At 39.9% G+C, this 25411-nt stretch overlaps 1 protein-coding gene across 2 annotated transcripts in view; it reads right to left on the reverse strand.

The window, feature by feature from the left end:
• Positions 1 to 25411, reverse strand: part of ctnna2 (catenin (cadherin-associated protein), alpha 2) — an 820127-nt gene that overhangs the window by 129539 nt on the left and 665177 nt on the right. For both annotated transcript variants that reach the window (XM_061880696.1, XM_061880697.1), the window contains exons 10-12: positions 19306 to 19398; positions 14545 to 14701; positions 11042 to 11242 (exon numbers count right to left, since the gene is read on the reverse strand). In XM_061880696.1, coding sequence (XP_061736680.1) covers positions 11042 to 11242; positions 14545 to 14701; positions 19306 to 19398 — 451 coding nt within the window. The remainder of the gene's footprint in view (positions 1 to 11041; positions 11243 to 14544; positions 14702 to 19305; positions 19399 to 25411) is intronic.

Genomic DNA, 25411 nt, shown 5'->3' on the forward strand with positions numbered 1-25411 from the left:
TATCAGTTGACCGTCCCAATCAAAGAAGGTGAGTTGAATCTGATAACATGAGCGCGGGTGAGGGGGTGTCATCGCAGACTGATGGAGACGTGACTCGCAGGAAGATGCTCGCCATTCATCAGCTGGCGGTAAGGAGGGACCATTGTGTTGCAATTATGTCGGCAGAAGGACGCGGCGAGGCGAGGCAGACAATGGCGACAGCAACTAGGTGATTCCAGCAAAAGTGGGCAAAAGGAGGGGTGGGGGGTGGAAGATCAGAAAGCAAAGAAAACAAAGGCCTGTCTTGATTTTAAAAGGCGTCAAGGTTTGATTTGAATCACATATACCGCTAATTGCTAAATCTATTGTTTGTTTTCTTTTGACGCAACTTTGAACGCTGCATTTGTCAAATTCCACCCAAATGGACCCATGAGGATTTGAATCTGCTTGAACACACTTCCTGCTGGTCCAGATATTAGTCATCAGACGTGTTTCACGGTCACATTCATAACATGCAGCGGAACCTCTGTTTACAAATTCTTCTATTTGAGAACTTCATTCACTTATTTTGTGCTCGCTCGTACCATGTATTACCAAGGTTTTCTGTCTTGCCTCTGGTGAGGGCAGTCACATTTTTTTCCGCTCCCTCTTTTCCCAGCTTGATTTTGTCTTGTCTGAACATTTTTGAGCCTCTTTCTTTGCGCTGTCCTCAAATCTAAACATCAGGCATGGGTATGATCAGCTGGACTCTCGACGCAAATTCGAGAGCACCCAGAATGGACGAATAGAACAGACATAATCCTAATCCTAATCTACGATTAGACTCCCTCGAACGGCCTTGATGCTGTGGAAACAGGACCAGGCTGTTCTGAAAACACCCCTGAAGACACCTCAGTGATAGACGCTTTTGACCTCCCTCCCTCCTCAACGACACTTGGAGTCGAACTTTTGCAGATCGGCCTCAGTCTAAAAAACATTACATCATTGCACCCAAGACAATTGGGCCTAAACGCACACACACCCCACCCCCACCCCACGCCTTCACCACCGCTTTTTCCCCTCTGGGTGATGGTCGGACTTATTTCACACAACATGTGTCTGCTCCGTTCTCTCCTCTCGTGACCTTTGTCAATGTTAATGTACTGTAACTATTAGTATGAATTGTATATTGTGTATCCATCTTCTTCCGCTTATCCGAGGTCGGGTCACGGGGGCAGCAGCCTAAGCAGGTAAGGCCAGACTTCCCTCTCCCTGGCCACTTGATCCAGCTCTTCCCGGGGGATCCCGAGGCGTTCCCAGGCCAGCCGGGAGACATAGTCTTCCCAACGTGTCCTGGGTCTTCCCCGTGGTCTCCTACCGGTCGGATGTGCCCTAAACACCTCCCTATGGAGGTGTTCGGGTGGCATCCTGACCAGATGCCTGAACCACCTTATCTGGCTCCTCTCCATGTGGAGGAGCAGCGGCTTTACTTTGGCTCCTCCCGGATGGCAGGGCTTCTCACCCTATCTCTAAGGGAGAGCCCCGCCGCTCGGTGGAGGAAACTCATTTTGGCCGCTTGTACCCGTGATCTTTTCCTTTCGGTCATAACCCAAAACTCATGACCATCGGTGAGGATGGGAACATAGATCGACCGGTAAATTGAGAGCTTTGCCTTCCGGCTCAGCTCCTTCTTTACCACAACGGATCGATACTACGTCCGCATTACTGAAGACGCCACACCGATCCGCCTGTCTATCTCACCACCCTCTCTTCCCTCACTCGTGAACAAGACTCCGAGGTACTTGAACTCCTCCACTTGGGGAAGGGTCTCCTCCCCAACTTGGAGATGGCACTCCACCCTTTTCCGGGCGAGAACCATGGACTCGGACTTGGAGGTGCTGATTCTCATCCCAGTCGCTTCACATTCGGCTGCGAACCGATCCAATGCGAGCTGAAGATCCTGGCCAGATGAAGCCATCAGGACCACATCATCTGCAAAAAGCAGAGACCTAATCCTGCGGTCACCAAATCGGAACCCCTCAACGCCTTGGCTGCGCCTAGAAATTCTGTCCATAAAAGTTATGAACAGAATGGGTGACAAAGGACAGCCTTGGCGGAGTCCAACCCTCACTGGAAACGCGTCCGACTTACTGCCGGCAATGCGGACCAAGGTCTGACACTGATCATACAGGGAGCAGACCGCCACAATCAGACAGTCCCATACCCTCTGAGCATTCCCCACAGGACTTCCCGAGGGAAACAGTTGAATGCCTTCTCCTAGGCAACAAAGAACATGTAAACTGGTTGGGCAAACTCCCATGCACCCTCAAGAACCCTGCCCAGAGTATAGAGCTGGTCCACAGTTCCACGACCAGGACGAAAACCACACTGTTCCTCCTGAATCCAAGGTTGGACTATCCGGCTTAGCCTCCTCTCCAGTACACTTGAATAGGCTGGTTCCTTCTTAAAGAGAGGAACCAGCCTTAAGGAACTCCGGGCGGACCTCATCCACTACCGGGGCCTTGCCACCGATGAGCTTTTAAACTACCTCAGCAACCTCAGTCCCAGAAATAGGAGAGTCCACCACAGAATCCCCAGGCACTGCTTCCTCATAGGAAGACATGTTGGTGGGATTGAGGAGGTCTTCGACAAATAAGTAGACAATCCTTATACGGTAGGTATGGTTGTATTTTTGCCTCATTCCTATGAGAATCCTGGCTGCAGAGTGCTCAAACATCTGTGAGCATATAATACTGTATCATCTCTTTCTCTTTGGGACTGATCAGGTCTGATGGGTCTGTCGTTCATTCTTCACTTCTTCACTCCCGCTTTAAAGTGAAGGATGAGACTACAGGCCCCCTTTATATATTGAGTACATTTTGGACAACAAACGCCTGACGTCAGAATATCTCTCAATTTATTTCTGGAACTTTGCTTTCTTCTTTATTAGTTTGGACGTTTGCCAGCTGCTAACTTAACTCCTGTATGCCAGTTACAAATGTCGGCTTCAAACTTACAATATTGGTTTCAAGATGTAGAACTGTCCAAGCATAAGTGGTGTACAGTATCTAAAAAGGGGCTTCATGAATCCAAACTATGAGCTGCTACTGTTCCCCCCAACGCTTTGAACCCTGCGGCTTGTAAAAAGGATCAGCAAATTTAGGGATTTTTTTTCCCTGGTGGCAAAAATGCAAAAAACAAACAAACAATCAAATACATTGAAAGGTGTGTTATTGTTCATGCAATGGCGCCAACTTTTTGGACGAGCTGTTTGACCGGAGGTAGCAGTGCTCTTCCGTCATCCAGCCGTTCATTGCGTTTCTACTGGCATGGATTCTAAGGGGTAAGGGGCTGTGTAGCTCGGTTGGTAGAGTGACCGTGCCAGCAACTTGAGGGTTCCAGGTTCGATCCCCGCTTCTGCCATTCTAGTCCCTGCCGTTGTGTCCTTGGGCAAGACGCTTTACCCGCCTGCTCCCAGTGCCACCCACACTGGTTTAAATGTAACTTAGATATTGGGTTTCACTATGTAAAGCGCTTTGAGTCACTAGAGAAAAAGCGCTAAATAAATATAATTCACTTCAAGCAACGTTTGTAAGCTTTACAATATAACTACAAAAATTCTTACTTACTAAATCGTCATGTGCGATGTCTGTAGGAGTGTTTTATTGCATATTTGCACCTGCTATTGTTACGTAATCAAGCTACTTGGTTGCCTAGTGGTTAGAGTGTCCGCCCTGAGATGGGTAGGTTGTGAGTTCAAATCCCGGCCGAGTCATACCAAAGACTATAAAAATGTGAGCCGTTACCTCCCTGCTTGGCACTCAGCATCAAAGGTTGGAATTGGGGGTTTAATCACCAAAAATGATTCCCGGGCGTGGCCACTGCTGCTGCTCACTGCTCCCCTCACCTCCCAGGGGGTGATCAAGGGGATGGGTCAAATGCAGACGACACATTTCACCACACTTAGTGTGTGTGTGTGTGTGTGTGTGTGTGTGTGTGTGACTATCATTGTTTTTTTAACTTTAACTTTACTTTAGCTAGCGTCGTTAGCATTAGCTAATATGCTAACACTTTTACAAGTGTCTGTGTCAGCATTATTAACTCAGGATGGCATTATTTTTGTATTGTTTCAGTTTTACAAATTCCTCAGTAAATTCACCAAAAACGTCATTGTGGGGTTGAAGTGAATTATATTTATGTAGCGCTTTTTCTCTAGTGACTCAAAGCACTTTACATAGTGAAACCCCATATCTAATTTTTACATTCAAACAAGTGTGGGTGGCACTGGGAGTAGGTGGGTAAAGTGTCTTGCCCAAGGACACAACAGCAGTGACTAGGATGGCGGAATCGGGGGATCGAACCTGCAACCCTTAAGTTGCTGGCAAAGCCGCTCTACCAACCGAGCTATACCGTCTTAGAGTTATTGAGCCTGTTTAGCTGAGTGGAGAGCTACTTTTCGCAGCTCGCTGGCTTCTGTTTTGTTTGATCGGCCGTTTTACTGCCGTGTTTCAGACACTGTTTGGAAACAATGAAGTTATGTAAATCAATATTTCGAAAATATTTGTGTAAATAACTCATACTATCTTTATAGTCAGGCGCGGCTAATATATGGAAAAAACTATGCTCTTTTTAATTTAAGAGCAAAACACATCCAGTGCCATCTTTTTGTGTCCCGCCTGTTGCTGTGTTGAACTAAAAAGGTTTCCTGCAATCTGCCATGACACACGCACATTAGCATTGAAGAGTAAAACAAACCAAATAAAGCCATCCCAGACGATAAATGGTGAGCAGAGGACTGAACAGGTGGTGCCGGGGTTTGTATGACAGCCAAGGAACCGATTGAAAGTGTCGGACAAGCAGACAGGTGTGTTTTGTAATTGAGCGGGAAGCTGATGAAAGCACAGTGACGTATCACTCCACATGCCAACGGCTTTGCATCAAAGTCCTGGATCTAATCAGCGGCGGCGCTGCGCCATGGCCTCTCCAAAGTCTAACGCCATCTGGTCCCTGGAGCTCCTTGACTCCCAAGTGAGGCTGCGTGACCACACCTTCAACAACTGTGCAGATCTCTTGGAGAAAACACTTGAAAACAAGGACTATCAGACTCATTTTAGATACAAAAGCCAAATGGAGGAAAAATCTCCTCCCAAGTGGGCCAGACCGGTAAAAACCATGGCACGGTAACTTCAAAATAAAGACAGCTTCGGATTGTTTTCTTTGTTTAAAAACAGAACGAGCGCATTCTAAAAATGTACAAATCATAATGTTGTCGGGTTTTCTTTACACTAACATGTTGCGGTTAATAATTTACTCATTATTTATATTTTCTGAATACATTATTTAATAATGTTCATCAATTAACTCTTTGGTGTTCATTTTCAATCTGTCTTGAACTCGCCTTTCGTGCCTAGACACGCCCCTGCACGCGCTGGCCGCATCACGCCCACATGCCGGCAAGGCTGCAGGTGATCAGCAATCTGCGCACCTGGTGTTGATTATCAGACCTTCCCTCTTAAGCCTGTACAACCTGCCATCCCTCGCCGGAATATAACCTTCTGTTGACCCCCGCTCTGGACACAGACTGTGACGCCTCTCTGCCCCACAGACCTTGCTTGAATCACAAACCCCTTTCGCCTAGACCCTTTGGATTTTTCTGCTTCCTCATTCAACATCCATCCATCCATCCATTTTCTACAGCTTATTCCCTTTGGGGTCGCGGGGGGCGCTGGTGCCTACCTCAGCTACAATCGGGCGGAAGGCGGTGTACACCCTGGACAAGTCGCTACCTCATCGCAGTCCTCATCCAACAATCATGGTAATACTCAACAGCTAATTATTCATACACATAGTCTTACACCTGCGATGAGTTGGCAACTTGTCCAGGGTGTACACTGCCTTACGCCCCATTGTAGCTGAGATAGGCACCAGCGCCCCCCGCCACCCCAAAAGGAATAAGCGGTGGAAATGGATGGATGGATAGATAGTCTTCCACCATACACCCCTTTTGGATCTAGTTCGCACACAGTATTCCGTTGATGTTTAATTTAATTATCCATTCAATCCATCCATTTTCTACTGCTTGTCCCTTTTGGGGTGGTGGGGGGTGCTGGAGCACATCTCTGCTGCATTCGAGCGGAAGTCCAAGTACACCCTGGACAAGTCGCCACCTCATCACAGGGCCAACACAGATAGACAGACAACATTCACACTCCCATTCACAATTATCCATCCATCCATTTTCTACCACTTATTCCCTTTGGGGTCGCGAGGGGCGCTGGTGCCTATTTCAGCTGCATTCGGGCGGAAGGCCGCGTACACCCTGGACAAGTCGTTACCTCATCACAGGGCCAACACAGATAGATAGACAACATTCGCACTCACATTCACAATTATACTGTTTATTATTTATTATATTGTTTATATATATATATATATATATATATATATATATATATATATATATATATATATATATATACATATAATAAATACGTAGAGTATATTGCCCCCTTGTAGCTCTGTGCTGTCACAACTACCTCCCTCCAACCATAGCACTGTTAAGATTTAAAAAAAATATATCAAAATGAAATTATAGGATGTTATTTATGTAGTTTGATCATTTTCCTCGACTGATGCACTAACGTGGTTTATTTTGTACATATGTTGCAGCATCTACAAAGATACATAGAATTGCTATTGCGACATCTAGTGGACACATTTAGAACAACAGTTTCTTTCATTCAAAAATTTCAGGTTCATTTTTATACTTAGCAAACTCATCCCGCGGACCTGATAAAACCTGTTTGCGGGCCTGATTCGGCCCCCGGGTCGTACGTTTGACATCCCTGCTTTAAAATAACTACCAAGGAGGAGTCAAACATTGGTATAACAAAACTATAACAATGTTCATTTTTAAAAATGACTATTGCTGTAAGACCTAGGTGTCAAGTCAAGGCCCGTGGGTCAGATCTGGCCCGTGAATGAATTATCTAGGAATGATATTTGATTAGGTGGCGACTTGTCCAGGGTGTACCCCGCCTTCCGCCCGATTGTAGCTGAGATAGGCGCCAGCGCCCCCCCGCGACCGCAAAAGGGAATAAGCGGTAGAAAATGGATGGATGGATGGATATTTGATTAGTATTAGAACCGGCCCGCAGGCCACAGCCGCCTGCTGCTGCTTTGCACGCACCAATACTCCATTACCCACAATGCAACTGTAGGCCGCAAACTCACTGCAGCTTCATTATTCATCAGCATTCAAGGCAGATGTCAACTTTCAGTAACGCCCCTCCTCAATAATGTCTAAACAGAAGAAAAGAGGCTTTCAGAGTACATGTGGACGGAGGTAAAAGGCAAACCTGTGTGGATAAAGTGTGGCTCTAAAGAAATAACATCATCTAAGAAGGCATTATGAAGATAAGGTGCCTTGGTTTGACATTCGCAGGTGGATTGGATCACTTATTGTAGGAAAGAGGGCCTAATTGGGACTTCGGAATGCAAAAGTGATAGCCCTATACTTGAGAAGAGACTAAATAACTAGCTCAATGCCAACATGGAAGTTATGACTTAAAGCAGTTGTTTTTCAGACACTTGCGCACAAATATCTCCTTTTACGGTCTGGTTGGGCTGTCCTGACTTAGCACACACCCAGAGACAGAAAGGAGGAATATAAAACTGATGGTTTGGCTTCTCCAAGTTAGGAGTGCCTCATTTTTATTTATTCTTTTTTTTTACTTGACCTCCTCCAGGAACTGCAGTCCTGTATAATGACGCTAGCTTGTAATAAAGCAATGTTTAGTTCATTATAATTGTAATATTTCAGCAATGATAAATTAATGTGTTGTGGCAGTTTGCAGATTTCACCAATGCGGCGGTTTGTGGAATTCGGAAAAACGGTTGCTTTTCTGAACATTTTTGAGAATCTGCCAACGTTAGAATGCTAAACAGGAAGTGCTTAAAGTTTATTGGCTTTGTAAAAACACAGAGAAAAATTCTAAGTTTGTTGTGTTCTTCGTGGTGTTTTTGAAAATGCACCAGTTTTTTTCCTCCAGAGTTTTCAACTTACGTCAAGTGTTCTGCCAAGAGGAATATTCGTAGTGTGTATGTTTTCAGAATGTACTTGTTCTATTTTTGGGAAAAGTGAGACAAAGAAAAAAATATTTTTCAGTTATCATGCCATGATTTTACCAGCTTACCACGTTCTTGTGATGAAAATGATGGAAAGTGCCGCTACAAGTCGGAATGGCCACAAAACACATTTGAAAAAAAAAAAAATCAACACTCTACTGCCATCTGGCGACTAACATGCTATAGTACAACCAAATTCATCACGTTTCATGCGTCGGGTAAACCCTAACAAATGGGGCCATATGAATCCCCTTCCTACTGTAGGTAACCGTAGGTAACTTACTGTATGAACTACAATAATCTCTGAACCACATGATCATTTATTTACATAATGCTCAACAGTGGCCTAGTGGGTAGAACAGTGGTTCTTAACCTCGTTGGAGGTACCCAACCCCACCAGTTTCATTTTCGCATTCACCGAACCCTTCTTTAGTGAAAAATAAATTCAAGACCAAGTTATATGTTTTTGGTAACACTTTAGTAGGGGGAACATATTTTAAGTAACAAAGTGTCAGGCTTTCCCCAGATACTTTGTCTAAGTTTTCGTTTTTTCCTCTGCATTTGTCTGTTTCCTCTGTGTTTACTATTTCCTGTCCTTAGTTCCTGTCTAGTGCTCTTATTTTGTCAGCTTCCTGTCTTGTTCCCTGGGCGCTGTGTTCCTCCTCAGCTGCGGCTGATTGGCACCTGGCCACACCTGTTGCCAATCAGCCCGCTCCTATTTGTACCTGCTTTGTCTTGTGTCAGTTGCTGGATCATTGTATTGTCGTTGCCACATGTCGCTCTTGTCGTCTCGTTTTGTTACAGCTACTACCTGTCGTGCTACATTTTGTCCTGGTCGTCGTAGCAGTAAGCTGTTTCTGTTAGCATTAGCCATTTCCAGTTTTTCCTGTTTGCTACCCGCTAGCTTCCACGGAAGGTCCTTTTTTGTTTCTTGCTAGTTTCTATGCTAAAGACCCTTAGTTTGTTATATCCGCCCATGTGTGCGCTTTTTCTTTGTACCCTTTGTTTGTTCTAGTTCTAGTATTTTAAATAAAAACCATGTTTTCCCATTCAATGCCTGCCTCCTTCTCTGCATCCTGGGGTTCGACATCAAATAACTTTGACACAAAGACTTAATTTAGAGTTTTTTGGTTAGGGTCAGGGTTAGAGTTATAATAATACTGAATAAGGCATTAATTAGTACTTAGTGACGAGTTAAGAGAATATGTTAATAATGTGCATGCTAATAAGTAACTAATCAATGGTGAATATGTTACCTATACCTAAGTGTTACCATGTTTTTTTTACTGGTGCACAAAATGAACCGTGCTAACAAAACTAACAACAAATGACACACCTGCAAATCAGTCAGCTGTTGCCGTATCCATAATACGCCGATTGGGAGAAGTTTGTATTTACACGATGAGTTGGGTGGGTTTTGACCTCCGCCGAACCCCTGAGGCGGACTCACAGAACCCCTAGGGTTCGATCGAAACCATGTTAAGAACCACTGGGTTAGAGTGTCCGCCCTGAGATGGGTAGGTTGTGAGTTCAAACCCCGGCCGAGTCAAACCAAAGACTATGAAAATGGGAGCCATGACCTCCCTGCTTGACACTCAGCATCAAGGCTTGGAATTGGGAGTTAAATCACCAAAAATGATTCCCGGGCTCGGCCACCGCTGCTGCTCACTGCTCCCCTCACCTCCCAGGGGGTGATCAAGGGTGATGGGTCAAATGCAGAGAATAATTTCGCCACACCTAGTGTGTGTGTGTGTGTGTGTGTGTGTGCGTGTGTGTGTGTGTGTGTGTGTGTGTGGTGACAATCATTTGAACTTTGAACACAACAAGAGAGTTCATGTTGCAATGAGCGATGTGACGATCAATCGGCCATCGATCGGTATCGATTTTCGTGGAAAAGTACATGATTGGCCATTGCTGACTAATGCATTTTAATGCCGCTAAATCGTGGCGCAGTGGTAGAGTGGCCGTGCGCAACCCAAGGGTCTCTGGTTCAATCCCCACCTAGTACCAACCTCGTCAGGTCCGTTGTGTCCTGAGCAAGACACTTCACCCTTGCTCCTGATGGGTGCTGGTCAGCACCTTGCATGGCAGCTCCCCCCATCAGTGTGTGAATGTGTGTGTGAATGGGTGAATGTGGAAGTAGTGTCAAAGCGCTTTGAGTACTTTGAAGGTAGAAAAGCGCTATACAAGTACAACCCATTTATCATTTATCATTTATCACCTCCATTACTGCAAATAAACTGCATTTCTTTATATCTTATGTATCATTATCACTGGAAGACAAGGCTATAAACATGTTACACACCCATAGAAAGCCAGGAGCAGGCAGGCTGATAGCTAAGCTACATTAGCTATCTGGGTTTTTTTGTTTTTTTATTAGTTTGCAATTTTCGCCAGTCCTGGTGTGTGTGTCCAGTTTGGTGAGTTTTGAAGCATTTAAAGTGGGTCAAATTACAGTTCAAAGAGGCAAAAATTACATTGTTTTAGGAAACTTTTGTTTTGAAGGGGTTTTTTCTAACTTCCTGTTGATTTTTGCTGAAGGAGGTCAGTGTATGAAATGTAGGTCTAAGTGAGACCTACATAGAGGTTTTTGTTTCCTGTCGTTACGACATTCCTACTGGAAGTTAGAGGCAGTTGTGTCTGTGTTTTCTTCCTAAGGGGCGCTAGAGCGCAATTTTTAGTTTTGGGGTTAGGTTTTTTGATTAGATCGCAATTTTAGCCAGTCCTGGTGCGTGTGTCCAGTTTGGTGAGTTTTGAAGCATGTTAAAGGGGGTCAAATAACAGCTCAAAGAGGCAACGGTATAATAATAATAAAACCTTAGAAATACAATAGGGTCCTCTTTCCCAAAGGGACATTCGGTCCCTGAATAAGCTAGTGACGTCTAAGAAGTGGAGATGCAATCAGGTTGCAATAAAAAAGTGAGCAGGTATTACCAGGAAATGAAGGTGGACTCACCCGTTTCAGACAGAAGCTTGATGGACTCCAACACCCGCTCGGTGTAGACGCCGGGTTCGTAGTTCTCCATCTCAGCATTGATGATGTGCACCACGCGAGCCGCCCGGCCCCTGATGGCTCCGGCAGTTCGGTCCAGGGTGTCCACGTCGCCCTCTTGTAGCGCGATAACGCATTTGTTTACGTCTTCCAGGATGTGGTTTTCTTGGAGAAAAAAACAAACAAACAAAAAAAACGGATATTAAGTATTGATTTTTTAAGTCCTGTGCACACAACAAAAATAAATGATCCTAATTATTCTGGCAATGCAGAATATAGAACATAAACGAAGCCCTGTTTGTAATATTGATGCTCATAATTCTGGTGGTAGGTGAATGCATCTTCCCTGGCTCTAACTGTCATTGGTGCATAATCAGGAAGTGCGGTGCTGGTGTGTTTAGGTGAATGATAAAGTTTAAAAACAGTAACAAGCTCTGTACGCTTTTACAAGCAGAAACAGTGTGGAGACAGGAGAGGGAGAAGTCTGAGTCTGCGTTGATTTAGAAGGAAAATAAAGCACAGATAGCTACTTGACTGGCCTGCACAGAGTCCTGACCTGAACCAAATAGAACCTCTTTGGGATGAATTAGATAAAGTACGTTTATTGCAAGGAATAGGACGAGGAATAGCTAAACCTGCTTCACTACACACCGTAGGAGGATACAATAGCTAGCTGATAACAGCAAGCTAGCACCCCTGAATGTAAACAAACGGGTGGGTCCATACAAACAGCGACTATAACGATACCAAGTGTATCGTCAATACTAATATGATTACATCGATATTTTTAACGGTCACAAAATATTTTATAATGGTTTACAAAATTATGCTATACGTCCCTGGACACAGGAGAACTTTAATTATGACCAATGTACGATCCCGTAATGACTTGGTGTTGTATGCTACATTACCTACGAGACGTGACTTGCACGATATCAGCAAGCATGTGCTGCAGCCGGCTGAGTCTGCGTTGATTTAGCAGGAAAATAAAGCACATATCGCTACTTGACTGGCCTGCACAGAGTCCTGACCTGTACCCGATAGAACACCTTTGGGATGAATTAGGTAAAGTAAGTTTATTGCAAGCAATACGACGAGGAATAGCTAAACATGCTTCACTATACACCGTAGGAGGATAGAATAGCTAACCGCTAAAAGCAAGCTAGCACCACTGAATGTAAAAAAACGGGTGAATCCATACAAATAGTGACTGTAACAATACCAAGTGTATGGTCGATACTACTATGATTATATCAACATTTTTAACTGTCATAAAATATTTTGTCATCGTTTATAAAGTCATGGTATACGTCCCTGGACACAGGAGAACTTTAATTATGTCCAATGTACAGATCGTTGGTGTTGTACGCTACATTACCTAAGAAACGTTACTTGCACGATATCAGCAAGCATGTGCTGCAGGCGGCTGAGTCTGCGTTCATTTAGAAGAAAATAAAGCACAGATCGCTACTTGACTGGCCTGCACAGAGTCCTGACCTGTACCCAATAGAACACCTTTGGCATGAATTAGATAAAGTAAGTTTATTGCAAGGAATAGGATGATGAATAGCTAAACTTGCTTCACTACACACCGTAGAAAGATACAATAGCTCGCCGCTAACAGGAAGCTAGCCCCCCTGGATGTAAAAAAAATGGGTGCATCCATACAAATAGCGACTGTAACGATACCAAGTGTATAGTCGATACTACTATGACTACATCAATATTTTTAACTGTCATAAAATATTTTGTCATTGTTTATAAAGTCATGCTATACGTCCCTGTACACAGGAGAACTTTTAATTATGACCAATGTATGATCCCGTAACTACTTGGTGTTGTACGCTATATTACCTACAAGACGTTACTATCAGCAAGCATGCGTTCAATTAGAAGGAAAATAAAGCACAGATCGCTGCTTGACTGGCCTGCACAGAGTCCTAACATGAACCCAATAGAACACCTTTGGGATGAATTAGAACGGAAACTGAGAGCCAGGCCTTCTCCACCAACATCAGTGTGTGACTTCACCAATGTGGTTTTGGAAGAATGGTGGGAAAATTCCTATAAACACACTCTGCAACCTTGTGGACAGCCTTTCAAGAAGAGTTGAAGCTACTTCCAAAACACTAATCCTCGCCTCCATGCTGACAAATAAAGTAAGTTTATTGCAAGGAATAGGACAAGGAATAGCTTAACATGCTTCACTACGCACAGTAGGAGGATACAATAACTTACCGCTAACAGCAAGCTAGCACCCCTGAATGTAAACAAACGAGTGGATCGTTTACATCGATATTTTTAACTGTCACAAACAATTTTTTCATTGTTTATAAAGTCATGCTATACGTCCCTGGTCACAGGAGAACTTTAATTATGACCAATGTACGATCCCGTAATTACCTGATGTTGTACGCTGTATTACCTACGAGACGTTACTTGCACGATATCAGCAAGCATGTGCTGCAGCCGGCTGAGTCTGCGTTCATTTAGAAGGAAAATAAAGCACACATCGCTACTTGACTGGCCTGCACAGAGTCCTGACCTGAACTCAATAGAACACCTTTGGGTTGAATTATAACGGAAAACGTCAATCTGATGGACTAGTCTGGGTTTGGAGGTTGCCAGGAGAACGCTACATTTTGGGCTGCATTGTGCCGAATGTGACATTCTGTGGAGGAGGGATTATGGTGTGGGGTTGTTTTTCAGGAGCTGGGCCTGGACCCTTGAAAGGAACTTTGAATGCTCCAGGAAATCAAACCATTTTGGACAATTCCATGCTCCCAACCTTGTGGGAACAGTTTGGAGAGGGCCCCTTCCTCTTCCAACAAGCAAGGTTCATAAAGACATGGATGACAGAGTCTGGTGTGGATGAACTTGACTAGCCTGCACAGAGTCCTGACCTGAACCCAATAGAACACTTTTTAGGATGAATTAGAACAGAGTGAGAGCCAGGCTTTCTCCACCAACATTATTGTGTGACCTCAACAATGAGCTTTTGGAAGAATGGTGGAAAATTGCTATGAACACACTCCGCAACTTTGTGGACAATCTTCCCAGAAGAATTGAAGCTGTAATAGCTGCAAAAGGTCATATTGAACCCTATGGGTTAGGAATGGGATGGCACTTCAAGTTCATATGTGAGTCAAGGCAGGTGACCAATAGTGTATGTCGAGTAAAAAAGATCCTAGAGACAGAATTATAAAATACCAAGGTTTTTTTTTTACTAAAGCTTTAGGAGACCAGCCCTTACAAAGTAAGTATAGCACCTCCAAGAGAGGTTTAAAAGTAAGACAAAAGGAGTTAACTTTTATAGTGAGAAGGAAGCCCCGCCCCCTTAAGAGAGAGATGCACCTGCTGATAAGAAAAGGGACTTTTACGGGACAGAACCTACTTCTTGGGGAGTGATGATAAGGCAACAGAAGTATACCAGCAATCTTGTACAAAAGTATATCACATTCTCATACCTGAGACGGACAGGAAGTCATCCACCGACGTGATGTCGTCCACGGCCTCAGTCAAGATGCGCACTTGCTTCTCCCACTGGTCCTTGAAGACGTCCATGTTGTCCTGGGCCACTTTGCTCTGGGGTCGGGCGGCCAGGGTCAGGGCCGCATTGATCACCTGCAAAGACCTGGGGTTGAGGTCTGCTTTTCATCGGCATTGACAAAGTAGGTTTGGGGCCACTTAAGTTTTCTCCTCGGTAGGACTGACATGTGGGTGAAGAGGACTACTAGGATTGACATGTGGGTGAAGAGGAATACTAAGGTTGACATGTGGGTGAAGAGGACTACTAAAATTGACATTTGGGTGAAGAGGACTACTAGGATTGACATGTGGGTGAAGAGGACTACTAGGATTGATATGTGGGTGAAGAGGACTACTAGGATTGACATGTGGGTGAAGAGGACTACTAAGATTGACATGTGGGTGAAGAGGAATACTAAGGTTGACATGTGGGTGAAGAGGACTAGTAGGATTGATATGTGGGTGAAGATGACTACTTGGATTGACATCTAGGTGAAGAGGACTACTATGACTGACATGTGGGTGAAGAGGACTACTAGGACTGACATGTGGGTGAAGAGGACTACTAGGACTGACATGTGGGTGAAGAGGACTAGTAGGATTTATATGTGGGTGAAGAGGACTACTAGGATTGACATGTGGGTGAAGAGGACTAGTAGGATTGATATGTGGGTGAAGAGGACTACTAGGATTGACATGTGGGTGAAGAGGACTACTTGGATTGACATCTAGGTGAAGAGGATTACTAGGATTGACATGTGAGTGAAGATGACTACTAGGACTGACATGTGGGTGAAGAGGACTACTAGGATTGACATGTGGGTGAAGAGGACTACTAAGATTGACATGTGGGTAAAGAGGACTACTAAGATTGACATGTGGGTGAAGAGGACTACTAGGATTGACATGTGGGGGAAGAGGACTACTTGGATTGACATCTAGGTGAAGAGGACTACTAGGATTGACATGTGGGTGAAGAGGACTACTAGGATTGACATGTGGGTGAAGAGGACTACTAAGATTGACATGTGGGTGAAGATGACTACTTGGATTGACATCTAGGTGAAGAGGACTACTAAAATTGACATGTGGGTGAAGATGACTACTTGGATTAACATCTAGGTGAAGAGGACTACTAGGATTGACATGTGAGTGAAGAGGACTACTAGGATTGACATGTGGGTGAAGAGGACTACGAGGATTGACATGTGGGTGAAGAGGACTACTAGGATTGACATGTGGGTGAAGAGGACTACTAGGGTTGACATGTGGGTGAAGAGGACTACTGGGATTGACAAACTCCACACAGAAAGATCGGGAGCCCGGGATTGAACCCGGACTACTCAGGACCTTTGTATTGTGAGGCAGACGCACTAACCCCTCTGCCGCCTGTTTGTGAAATCAATAAACATGTAAGTATGTTTAACTTGACCAATATATGTATATTTTACATGTTATTTTAAAGGTTACTAGATACTACATATATGCTTACATCATGTATATATTACATGTTATTATGAATGTTACTACATGACATAAATACTTATATTATGTAAATATTACATGTTATTATGAATGTTACTAGATACTACATATGTACTTATATCATGTATATATTACATGTTATGAATTTTACTAGATACTACATATATACTTAATTCATGTATATATTACATGTTATTATGAATGTTACTAGATACTACATGTATACTTACATCATGTATATATTACATGCTATTATGAATGTTACTACATGACAAATATACTTACATCATGTATATATTACATGTTATTATGAATGTTACTACATGACATATATACTTACATCATGTATATAATACATGTTATTATAAAGGTTACTGGATACTACATATATGCTTACATCATGTATATATTACATGTTATTATGAATGTTACTACATTACATAAATACTTATATTATGTAAATATTACATGTTATTATGAATGTTACTAGATACTACATATATACTTATATCATGTATATATTACATGTTATGAATTTTACTAGATACTACATATATACTTAATTCATGTATATATTACATGTTATTATGAATGTTACTAGATACTACATGTATACTTACATAATGTATATATTACATGCTATTATGAATGTTACTACATGACAAATATACTTACATCATGTATATATTACATGTTATTATGAATGTTACTACATGACATATATACTTACATCATGTATATAATACATGTTATTATAAAGGTTACTGGATACTACATATATGCTTACATCATGTATATATTACATGTTATTATGAATGTTACTACATTACATAAATACTTATATTATGTAAATATTACATGTTATTATGAATGTTACTAGATACTACATATATACTTATATCATGTATATATTACATGTTATGAATTTTACTAGATACTACATATATACTTAATTCATGTATATATTACATGTTATTATGAATGTTACTAGATACTACATGTATACTTACATCATGTATATATTACATGCTATTATGAATGTTACTACATGACAAATATACTTACATCATGTATATATTACATGTTATTATGAATGTTACTGGATACAACATATATACTTACATCATGTATATATTACATGTTATTATGAATGTTACTACATGACATATATACTTACATCATGTATATAATACATATTATAAAGGTTACTAGATACTACATATATACTTACATCATGTATATAGTAAATTCTATCATGAATGTTACTACATTACAGATATACTGACATCATGTATATATTACATGTTATTGTGAATGTTACTACATCACATAAATACTTATATTATATATATATTACATGTTATTATGAATTTTACTAGATACTACATATATACTTACATCATGTATATATTACATGTTATTATGAATGTTACTAGATACTGCATATATACTTACATGTACAAATTACATGTTATTATGAATGTTACTAGATACTACATATATACTTACATCATGTATATATTACATGTTATTATGAATGTTAATAGATACTACATATATACTTATATCATGTATATACTACATGTTGTTATGAATGTTACTACATGACATATATACTTACATCATGTGTAGATTACATGTTATTATGAATGTTACTACATGACATATACTTACATCATGTATATATTACATGTTATTATGAATGTTACTAGATACTACATATATACTTACATCTGGTATATATTACATGTTATTATGAATGTTACTAGATACTACATATATACTTACATCATGTATATATTACATGTTATTATGAATGTTACTAGATACCACATATATACTTACATCAAGTATATATTACATGTTATTATGAATGTTACTAGATACTACATATATACTTACATCATGAATATAGAACAGTTATGGGGTATTTAAAGTGTTTTATAGGCAGAACATAACTACCATTGGCTTTATTGTTTACTGACTTTTGCCAGAGTTTATTTTGAGTTAGAATGCCTAAACAAAGAAAAAAAATGTTTTTCTGTCCAACAAAATGATTGTGAATGATAGTTAAAATAAATATAAAAAAAGTGCAGTTCTACTTAAAAGCAAATGAGTGGGATTGGGACCACTCAGCCTGTTCAGCTGGCGGCCCCCCAGCCTCTGACTCCGTTCCTTCAGTAGATTCTCCAACTCTGACGCCTTAGCTGGCTAGCATTATCTTCTATATTCAATTATTTTATTCACATCTCTATTGTCAAGAGGGGGAATAATATCATCAATTTTTTACATTTTGTCCCTCATAATGTGTAGAAAGTAACAGGTATATAAATTACACAATATGTTACTGCAGACTAATTAGGAGTCTTTGTTTGTTTACTTACTACTAAAAGACAAGTTGTCTAGTATGTTGACTATTTTATTGAAGGACTAAATAACAATAATAAACATATGTTTAATGTACACTAACATTTAGAGCGGAATAAATGTTAGGACAGGAAAAAACACAGAGGCTATATCATCCCTACAAGCCTGTTTCACAGATGTTATACATTCCACCTGATGAGCAAGGAAACTTGCGAAAACAGGCTTGTAGGGATGATATAGCCTCTATGTTTTTTCTGACCTAATATATATATATATATATATATTTATATGTTGTATAAAAGGAAGAGATTCATATGATGCGGCAGGGTCATCCTTTGCAATGCAGTCTGCTGAAAATGATGGAAAGCACCACTCTCCATAGCAACTGATTAAATTCATGATGTTCAACACTCTACTGCCATCTGTCGGCTATAGTAAAATAAAGTTCGCCTGCGCAATTCGTCACGTTTCACGTGTCAGGTAAAACTTTTTCCCCCCACTCAGACTTTCTTTTACAAGTTTATCGCTTGTCGTGCAAAGAGCTCGCTCCGCGTTAGCGTCTCTAAATGGGCTTTATTCATGGCAAAGCGGGGTCCTGTGCAGAAAGAGAAAAGGCGAGACTGTTAACCCTGGGACGAGCGTATCGATTTTAACTTCCAGCGGTTCTTACATGGCGAGAAACAGCACTATAAAATCCTCCTCTGCGTTATTGATGGATGCTTCTGTTTGCCTGGATCCTTTAAATCTCACCTCACCTCCCATTGGCTGAGGGAAGGCGTCCCTTCCAAACACACGAGCACGCACACACGCGGGGATGCTTTACGGCCAGAACGCTGAATAGAACCTACCTGTGGACAAAGGCTGTCAATTTGTGTGGCGGCCATTCGCACCAGCTTGACACCTTCTTCATTGTTGGAGATGGAGCAGGCCAGGTTGGCCACCTGGGGAACACAAGAACACACATCAGGAACTTTCTACAGGCTTCCTTTCTCCTTTTCAGTGTAGTAGACCCAAGTAATCATCAAGTACCACCATAATGACAACAATAACATAGTAGATCTAAGTATTCATCAAGTACCACCATAATGACAACATTAAATACAGTAGTGTAGTAAACCTAAGTATTCATTATGTACCACCATAATGACAACATTAAATACAGTAGTGTAGTAGACCTAAGTATTCTACAAGTACCACCATAATGACAACAATAACATAGTAGACCTAAGTATTCATCAAGTACCACCATAATGACAACATTAAATACAATAGTGTAGTAGACCTGAGTATTCATTAAGTACTACCATAATGACAACATTAAATACAGTAGTGTAGTAGACCTAAGTATTCATCAAGTACCACCATAATGACAACATTAAATACAGTAGTGTAGTAGACCTAAGTATTCATTAAGTACCACCATAATGACAACATTAAATACAGTAGTGTAGTAGACCTAAGTATTCATTAAGTACCACCATAATGACAACATTAAAATACAGTAGTGTAGTAGACCTAAGTATTCATCAAGTACCACCATAATGACAACATTAAAATACAGTAGTGTAGTAGACCTAAGTATTCATCAAGTACCACCATAATGACAACATCAAATACAGTAGAGTAGTAGACCCAAGTATTCATCAAGTACCACCATAATGACAACATTAAATACAGTAGTGTAGTAGACCTAAGTATTCATCAAGTACCACCATGACATTAAAATACAGTTGCGTAGTAGACTTAAGTATTCATCAAGTACCACCATAATGACTACATTAAAATACAGTAGTGTAGTAGACATAAGTATTCATCAAGAACCACCATAATGACAACATTAAAATACAGTAGTGTAGTAGACCTAAGTATTCATCAAGTACCACCATGATGACAACATTAAAATACAGTAGTGTAGTAGACCTAAGTATTCATCAAGTACCACCATAATGACATTAAAATACAGTAGTGTAGAAGACTTAAGTATTCATCAAGTACCACCATAATGACTACATTAAAATACAGTAGTGTAGTAGACATAATAATTCATCATGTACCACCATAATGACATTAAAATACAGTAGTGTAGTAGACCAAAGTATTCATCAAGTACCACCATAATGACTACATTAAAATACAGTACTGCAGTAGACCTAAGTATTCATCAAGTACCACCATAATGACAACATTAAATACAGTAGAGTAGTAGACCCAAGTATTCATCAAGTACCACCATAATGACAACATTAAATACAGTAGTGTAGTAGACCTAAGTATTCATCAAGTACCACCATGACATTAAAATACAGTAGTGTAGTAAACTTAAGTATTCATCAAGTACCACCATAATGACTACATTAAAATACAGTAGTGTAGTAGACATAAGTATTCATCAAGAACCACCATAATGGCAACATTAAAATACAGTAGTGTAGTAGACCTAAGTATTCATCAAGTACCACCATGATGACAACATTAAAATACAGTAGTGTAGTAGACCTAAGTATTCATCAAGTACCACCATAATGACATTAAAATACAGTAGTGAAGAAGACTTAGGTATTCATCAAGTACCACCATAATGACTACATTAAAATACAGTAGTGTAGTAGACATAATAATTCATCAAGTACCACCATAATGACATTAAAATACAGTAGTGTAGTAGACCGAAGTATTCATCAAGTACCACCATAATGACTACATTAAAATACAGTACTGCAGTAGACCTAAGTATTCATCAAGTACTACCATGATGACAACATTAAATACAGTAGTGTAGTAGACCTAAGTATTCATCAAGTACCACCATAATGACAACATTAAATACAGTAGTGTAGTAGACCCAAGTATTCATCAAGTACCACCATAATGACAACATTAAATACAGTAATGTAGTAGACCTAAGTATTCATTAAATACCACCATAATGACAACATTAAAATACAGTAGTGTAGTAGACCTAAGTATTCATCAAGTACCACCATAATGACAACATTAAAATACAGTAATGTAGTAGACATAAATATTCATTAAGTACCACCATAATGACAACATTAAAATACAGTAGTGTAGTAGACCTAAGTATTCATCAAGTACCACCATAATGACAACATTAAATACAGTAGTGTAGTAGACCTAAGTATTCATCAAGTACCACCATAATGACAACATTAAATACAGTAGCGTAGTCTAAGTATTCATCAAGTACCACCATAATGACTACATTAAAATACAGTAGTGTAGTAGACTTAAGTATTCATCAAGTACCACCATAATGACAACATTAAATACAGTAGTGTAGTAGACCTAAGTATTCATTAAGTACCACCATAATGACAACATTAAATACAGTAGTGTAGTAGACCTAAGTATTCATCAAGTACCACCATAATGACAACATTGAAATACAGTAGTGTAGTAGACCTAAGTATTCATCAAGTACCACCATAATGACAACATTAAATACAGTAATGTAGTAGACCTAAGTATTTATCAAGTACCACCGTAATGACAACATTAATATACAGTAGTGTAGTAAACCTAAGTATTCATTAAGTACCACCATAATGACAACATTAAATACAGTAGTGTAGTAGACCTAAGTATTCATTAAGTACCACCATAATGACAACATTAAAATACAGTAGTGTAGTAGACCTAAGTATTCATCAAGTACCACCATAATGACAACATTAAAATACAGTAGTGTAGTAGACCTAAGTATTCATCAAGTACCACCTTAATGACAACATTAAATACAGTAGAGTAGTAGACCCAAGTATTCATCAAGTACCACCATAATGACAACATTAAATACAGTAGTGTAGTAGACCTAAGTATTCATCAAGTACCACCATGACATTAAAATAAAGTAGTGTAGTAGACTTAAGTATTCATCAAGTACCACCATAATGACTACATTAAAATACAGTAGTGTAGTAGACATAAGTATTCATCAAGAACCACCATAATGACAACATTAAAATACAGTAGTGTAGTAGACCTAAGTATTCATCAAGTACCACCATAATGACAACATTAAATACAGTAGTGTAGAAGACCTAAATATTCATCAAGTACCACCATAATGACAACATTAAAATACATTAGTGTAGTAGACCTAAGTATTCATCAAGTACCACCATAATGACAGCATTAAAATACAGTAGTGTAGTAGACCTAATTATTCATCAAGTACCACCATAATGACAACATTAAATACAGTGGTGTAGTAGACCTAAGTATTCATCGAGTACCACCATGATGACACCATTAAATACAGTAGTGTAGTAGACCTAAGTATTCATCAAGTACCACCATAATGACAACATTAAATACAGTAGTGTAGAAGACCTAAGTATTCATCAAGTACCACCATAATGACAACATTAAATACAGTAGTGTAGAAGACCTAAGTATTCATCTAGTACCACCATAATGACAACATTAAATACAGTAGTGTAGTAGACCTAAGTATTCATCAAGTACCACCATAATGACAGCATTAAAATACAGTAGTGTAGTAGACCTAATTATTCATCAAGTACCACCATAATGACAACATTAAATACAGTAGTGTAGTAGACCTAAGTATTCATCGAGTACCACCATAATGACAACATTAAATACAGTGGTGTAGTAGACCTAAGTATTCATCAAGTACCACCATAATGACAGCATTAAAATACAGTAGTGTAGTAGACCTAAGTATTCATCAAGTACCACCATAATGACAACATTAAAATACAGTAGTGTAGTAGACCTAAGTATTCATCAAGTACCACCATAATGACAACATTAAATACAGTAGTGTAGTAGACCTAAGTATTCATCGAGTACCACCATAATGACAACATTAAATACAATAGTGTAGTAACCTAAGTATTTATCGAGTACCACCATAATGACAACATTAAAATACAGTAGTGTAGTAGACCTAAGTATTCATCAAGTACCACAATAATGACAACATTAAATACAGTAGTGTAGTAGACCTAAGTATTCATCAAGTACCACCATAATGACAACATTAAAATACAGTAGTGTAGTAGACCTAAGTATTCAACAAGTACCACCATAATGACAACATTAAATACAGAAGTGTAGTAGACCTAAGTATTCATCGAGTACCACCATAATGACATCAAAATACAGTAGTGTAGAAGACTTAAGTATTCATCAAGTACCACCATAATGACTACATTAAAATACAGTAGTGTAGTAGACATAATAATTCATCAAGTACCACCATAATGACATTAAAATACAGTAGTGTAGTAGACCGAAGTATTCATCAAGTACCACCATAATGACAACATTAAAATACAGTAGTGTAGTAGACCTAAGTATTCAACAAGTACCACCATAATGACAACATTAAATACAGTAGTGTAGTAGACCAAAGTATTCATCAAGTACCACCATAATGACAACATTAAAATACAGTAGTGTAGTAGACCTAAGTATTCATCAAGTACCACCATAATGACAACATTAAATACAGTAGTGTAGTAGACCTAAGTATTCATCAAGTACCACCATAATGACAACATTAAAATACAGTAGTGTAGTAGACCTAAACATTCATCAAGTACCACCATAATGACAACATTAAAATACAGTAGTGTAGTATTCAAACTTCCATTTTTCCACATTCAACAAATTACCAAGATTTCCCGTTTTTTTGGTAACCTATTTTCACCCTTAAGTTTGACGACTCCTTTCACATTTTTGAAGTTATTTCCACCGTTCCACCGTCAAAACACTCTTCATATTTAGGACAAAAAACTAATCTGTTAAGGAACTAGAAAAATTCCCGCTTTTTACGAAATTTCAGGAATTTCTCAATTAAAAACTGTGACTAATTACAACATTCAACATTAATTAGGACAAAAGATGAAGTTGTTTTTTGAATAGGAAAAATTCCTGAAATTCCAGGAATTCTCTAATACCATTTCAAAAATATTAGTGTTACTACTTCAACATTTCACGACCGATTTGAAAAATTCCAACATAATCGTTAACTCATTCAGACCATTGACGTTTTTTTTTGTTTTTTTTACCAATTTAAAAACAAAAATCCCGCTTTTACCAGAATTCCCAAATTGTTCGTAAATTTTGCGCCATTCTTCAAAGTTATCCAACTCCCCCATTTTTCATCTGATTTAAACCGTTTCAACTTCAAAATGTTCAGCCTGTCCAGGAACTATCTGCTCTCCTTCAACAATTGTATTTTTTTTTAATACCAGGATTTCAGTTCAAGTTCACCATTAAAGTGTTCACACGCAATTCCTTCAGGGATCGCCTCACCTAGTTTGATGACTAGTTTGCTATAAAGTCCATTATTTTATTTAGACAAAACATGTATAATATATTGTAATATTTGTTTCAATAGTAGATACTATTAAAGTTCAAAGGCTTGCAATTTCAAGCAGTACATATATGTTTTTTGTCAGAATGAAAAGAACAAAGACATAACAGTTAGTGAGGAAATATGAAGAACTTTCATCAATCATTCATTTTCTTCCGCTTATCTGAGGTAAGGTCGCGGGGGCAGCAGCCTAAGCAGGGAAGCCCAGACTACCTTCTCCCCACCCACTTGATCTAGCTCCTCCCGGGGGATCCCGAGGCGTTCCCAGGCCAGCCGGTAGACATAGTCTTACCAACATGTCCTGGGTCTTCCCTGTGGCCTCTTACAGGTCACTAGGGAGGCGTTCGGGTGGCATCCTGACCAGATGCCTGAGCCCTCTCATCTGGATCCTCTCCATGTGGAGGAGTAGCGGCTTTACTTTTAGTTCCTCCCGGCTGGCAGACCTTCTCACCCTATCTCTAAGGGAGAGACCCAAACTCCTTTGGGCCGCTTGTACCCGTGATCTTGTCCTTTCGGTCATAACCCAAAGCTCATGACCATAGGTGACGATGGGAACGTAGATGGAGCGGTAAATTGAGAGCTTT

This window comes from Nerophis ophidion, linkage group LG20 (assembly GCF_033978795.1).
Source record: "Nerophis ophidion isolate RoL-2023_Sa linkage group LG20, RoL_Noph_v1.0, whole genome shotgun sequence".
Classification (NCBI taxonomy): Eukaryota; Metazoa; Chordata; class Actinopteri; order Syngnathiformes; family Syngnathidae; genus Nerophis; species Nerophis ophidion.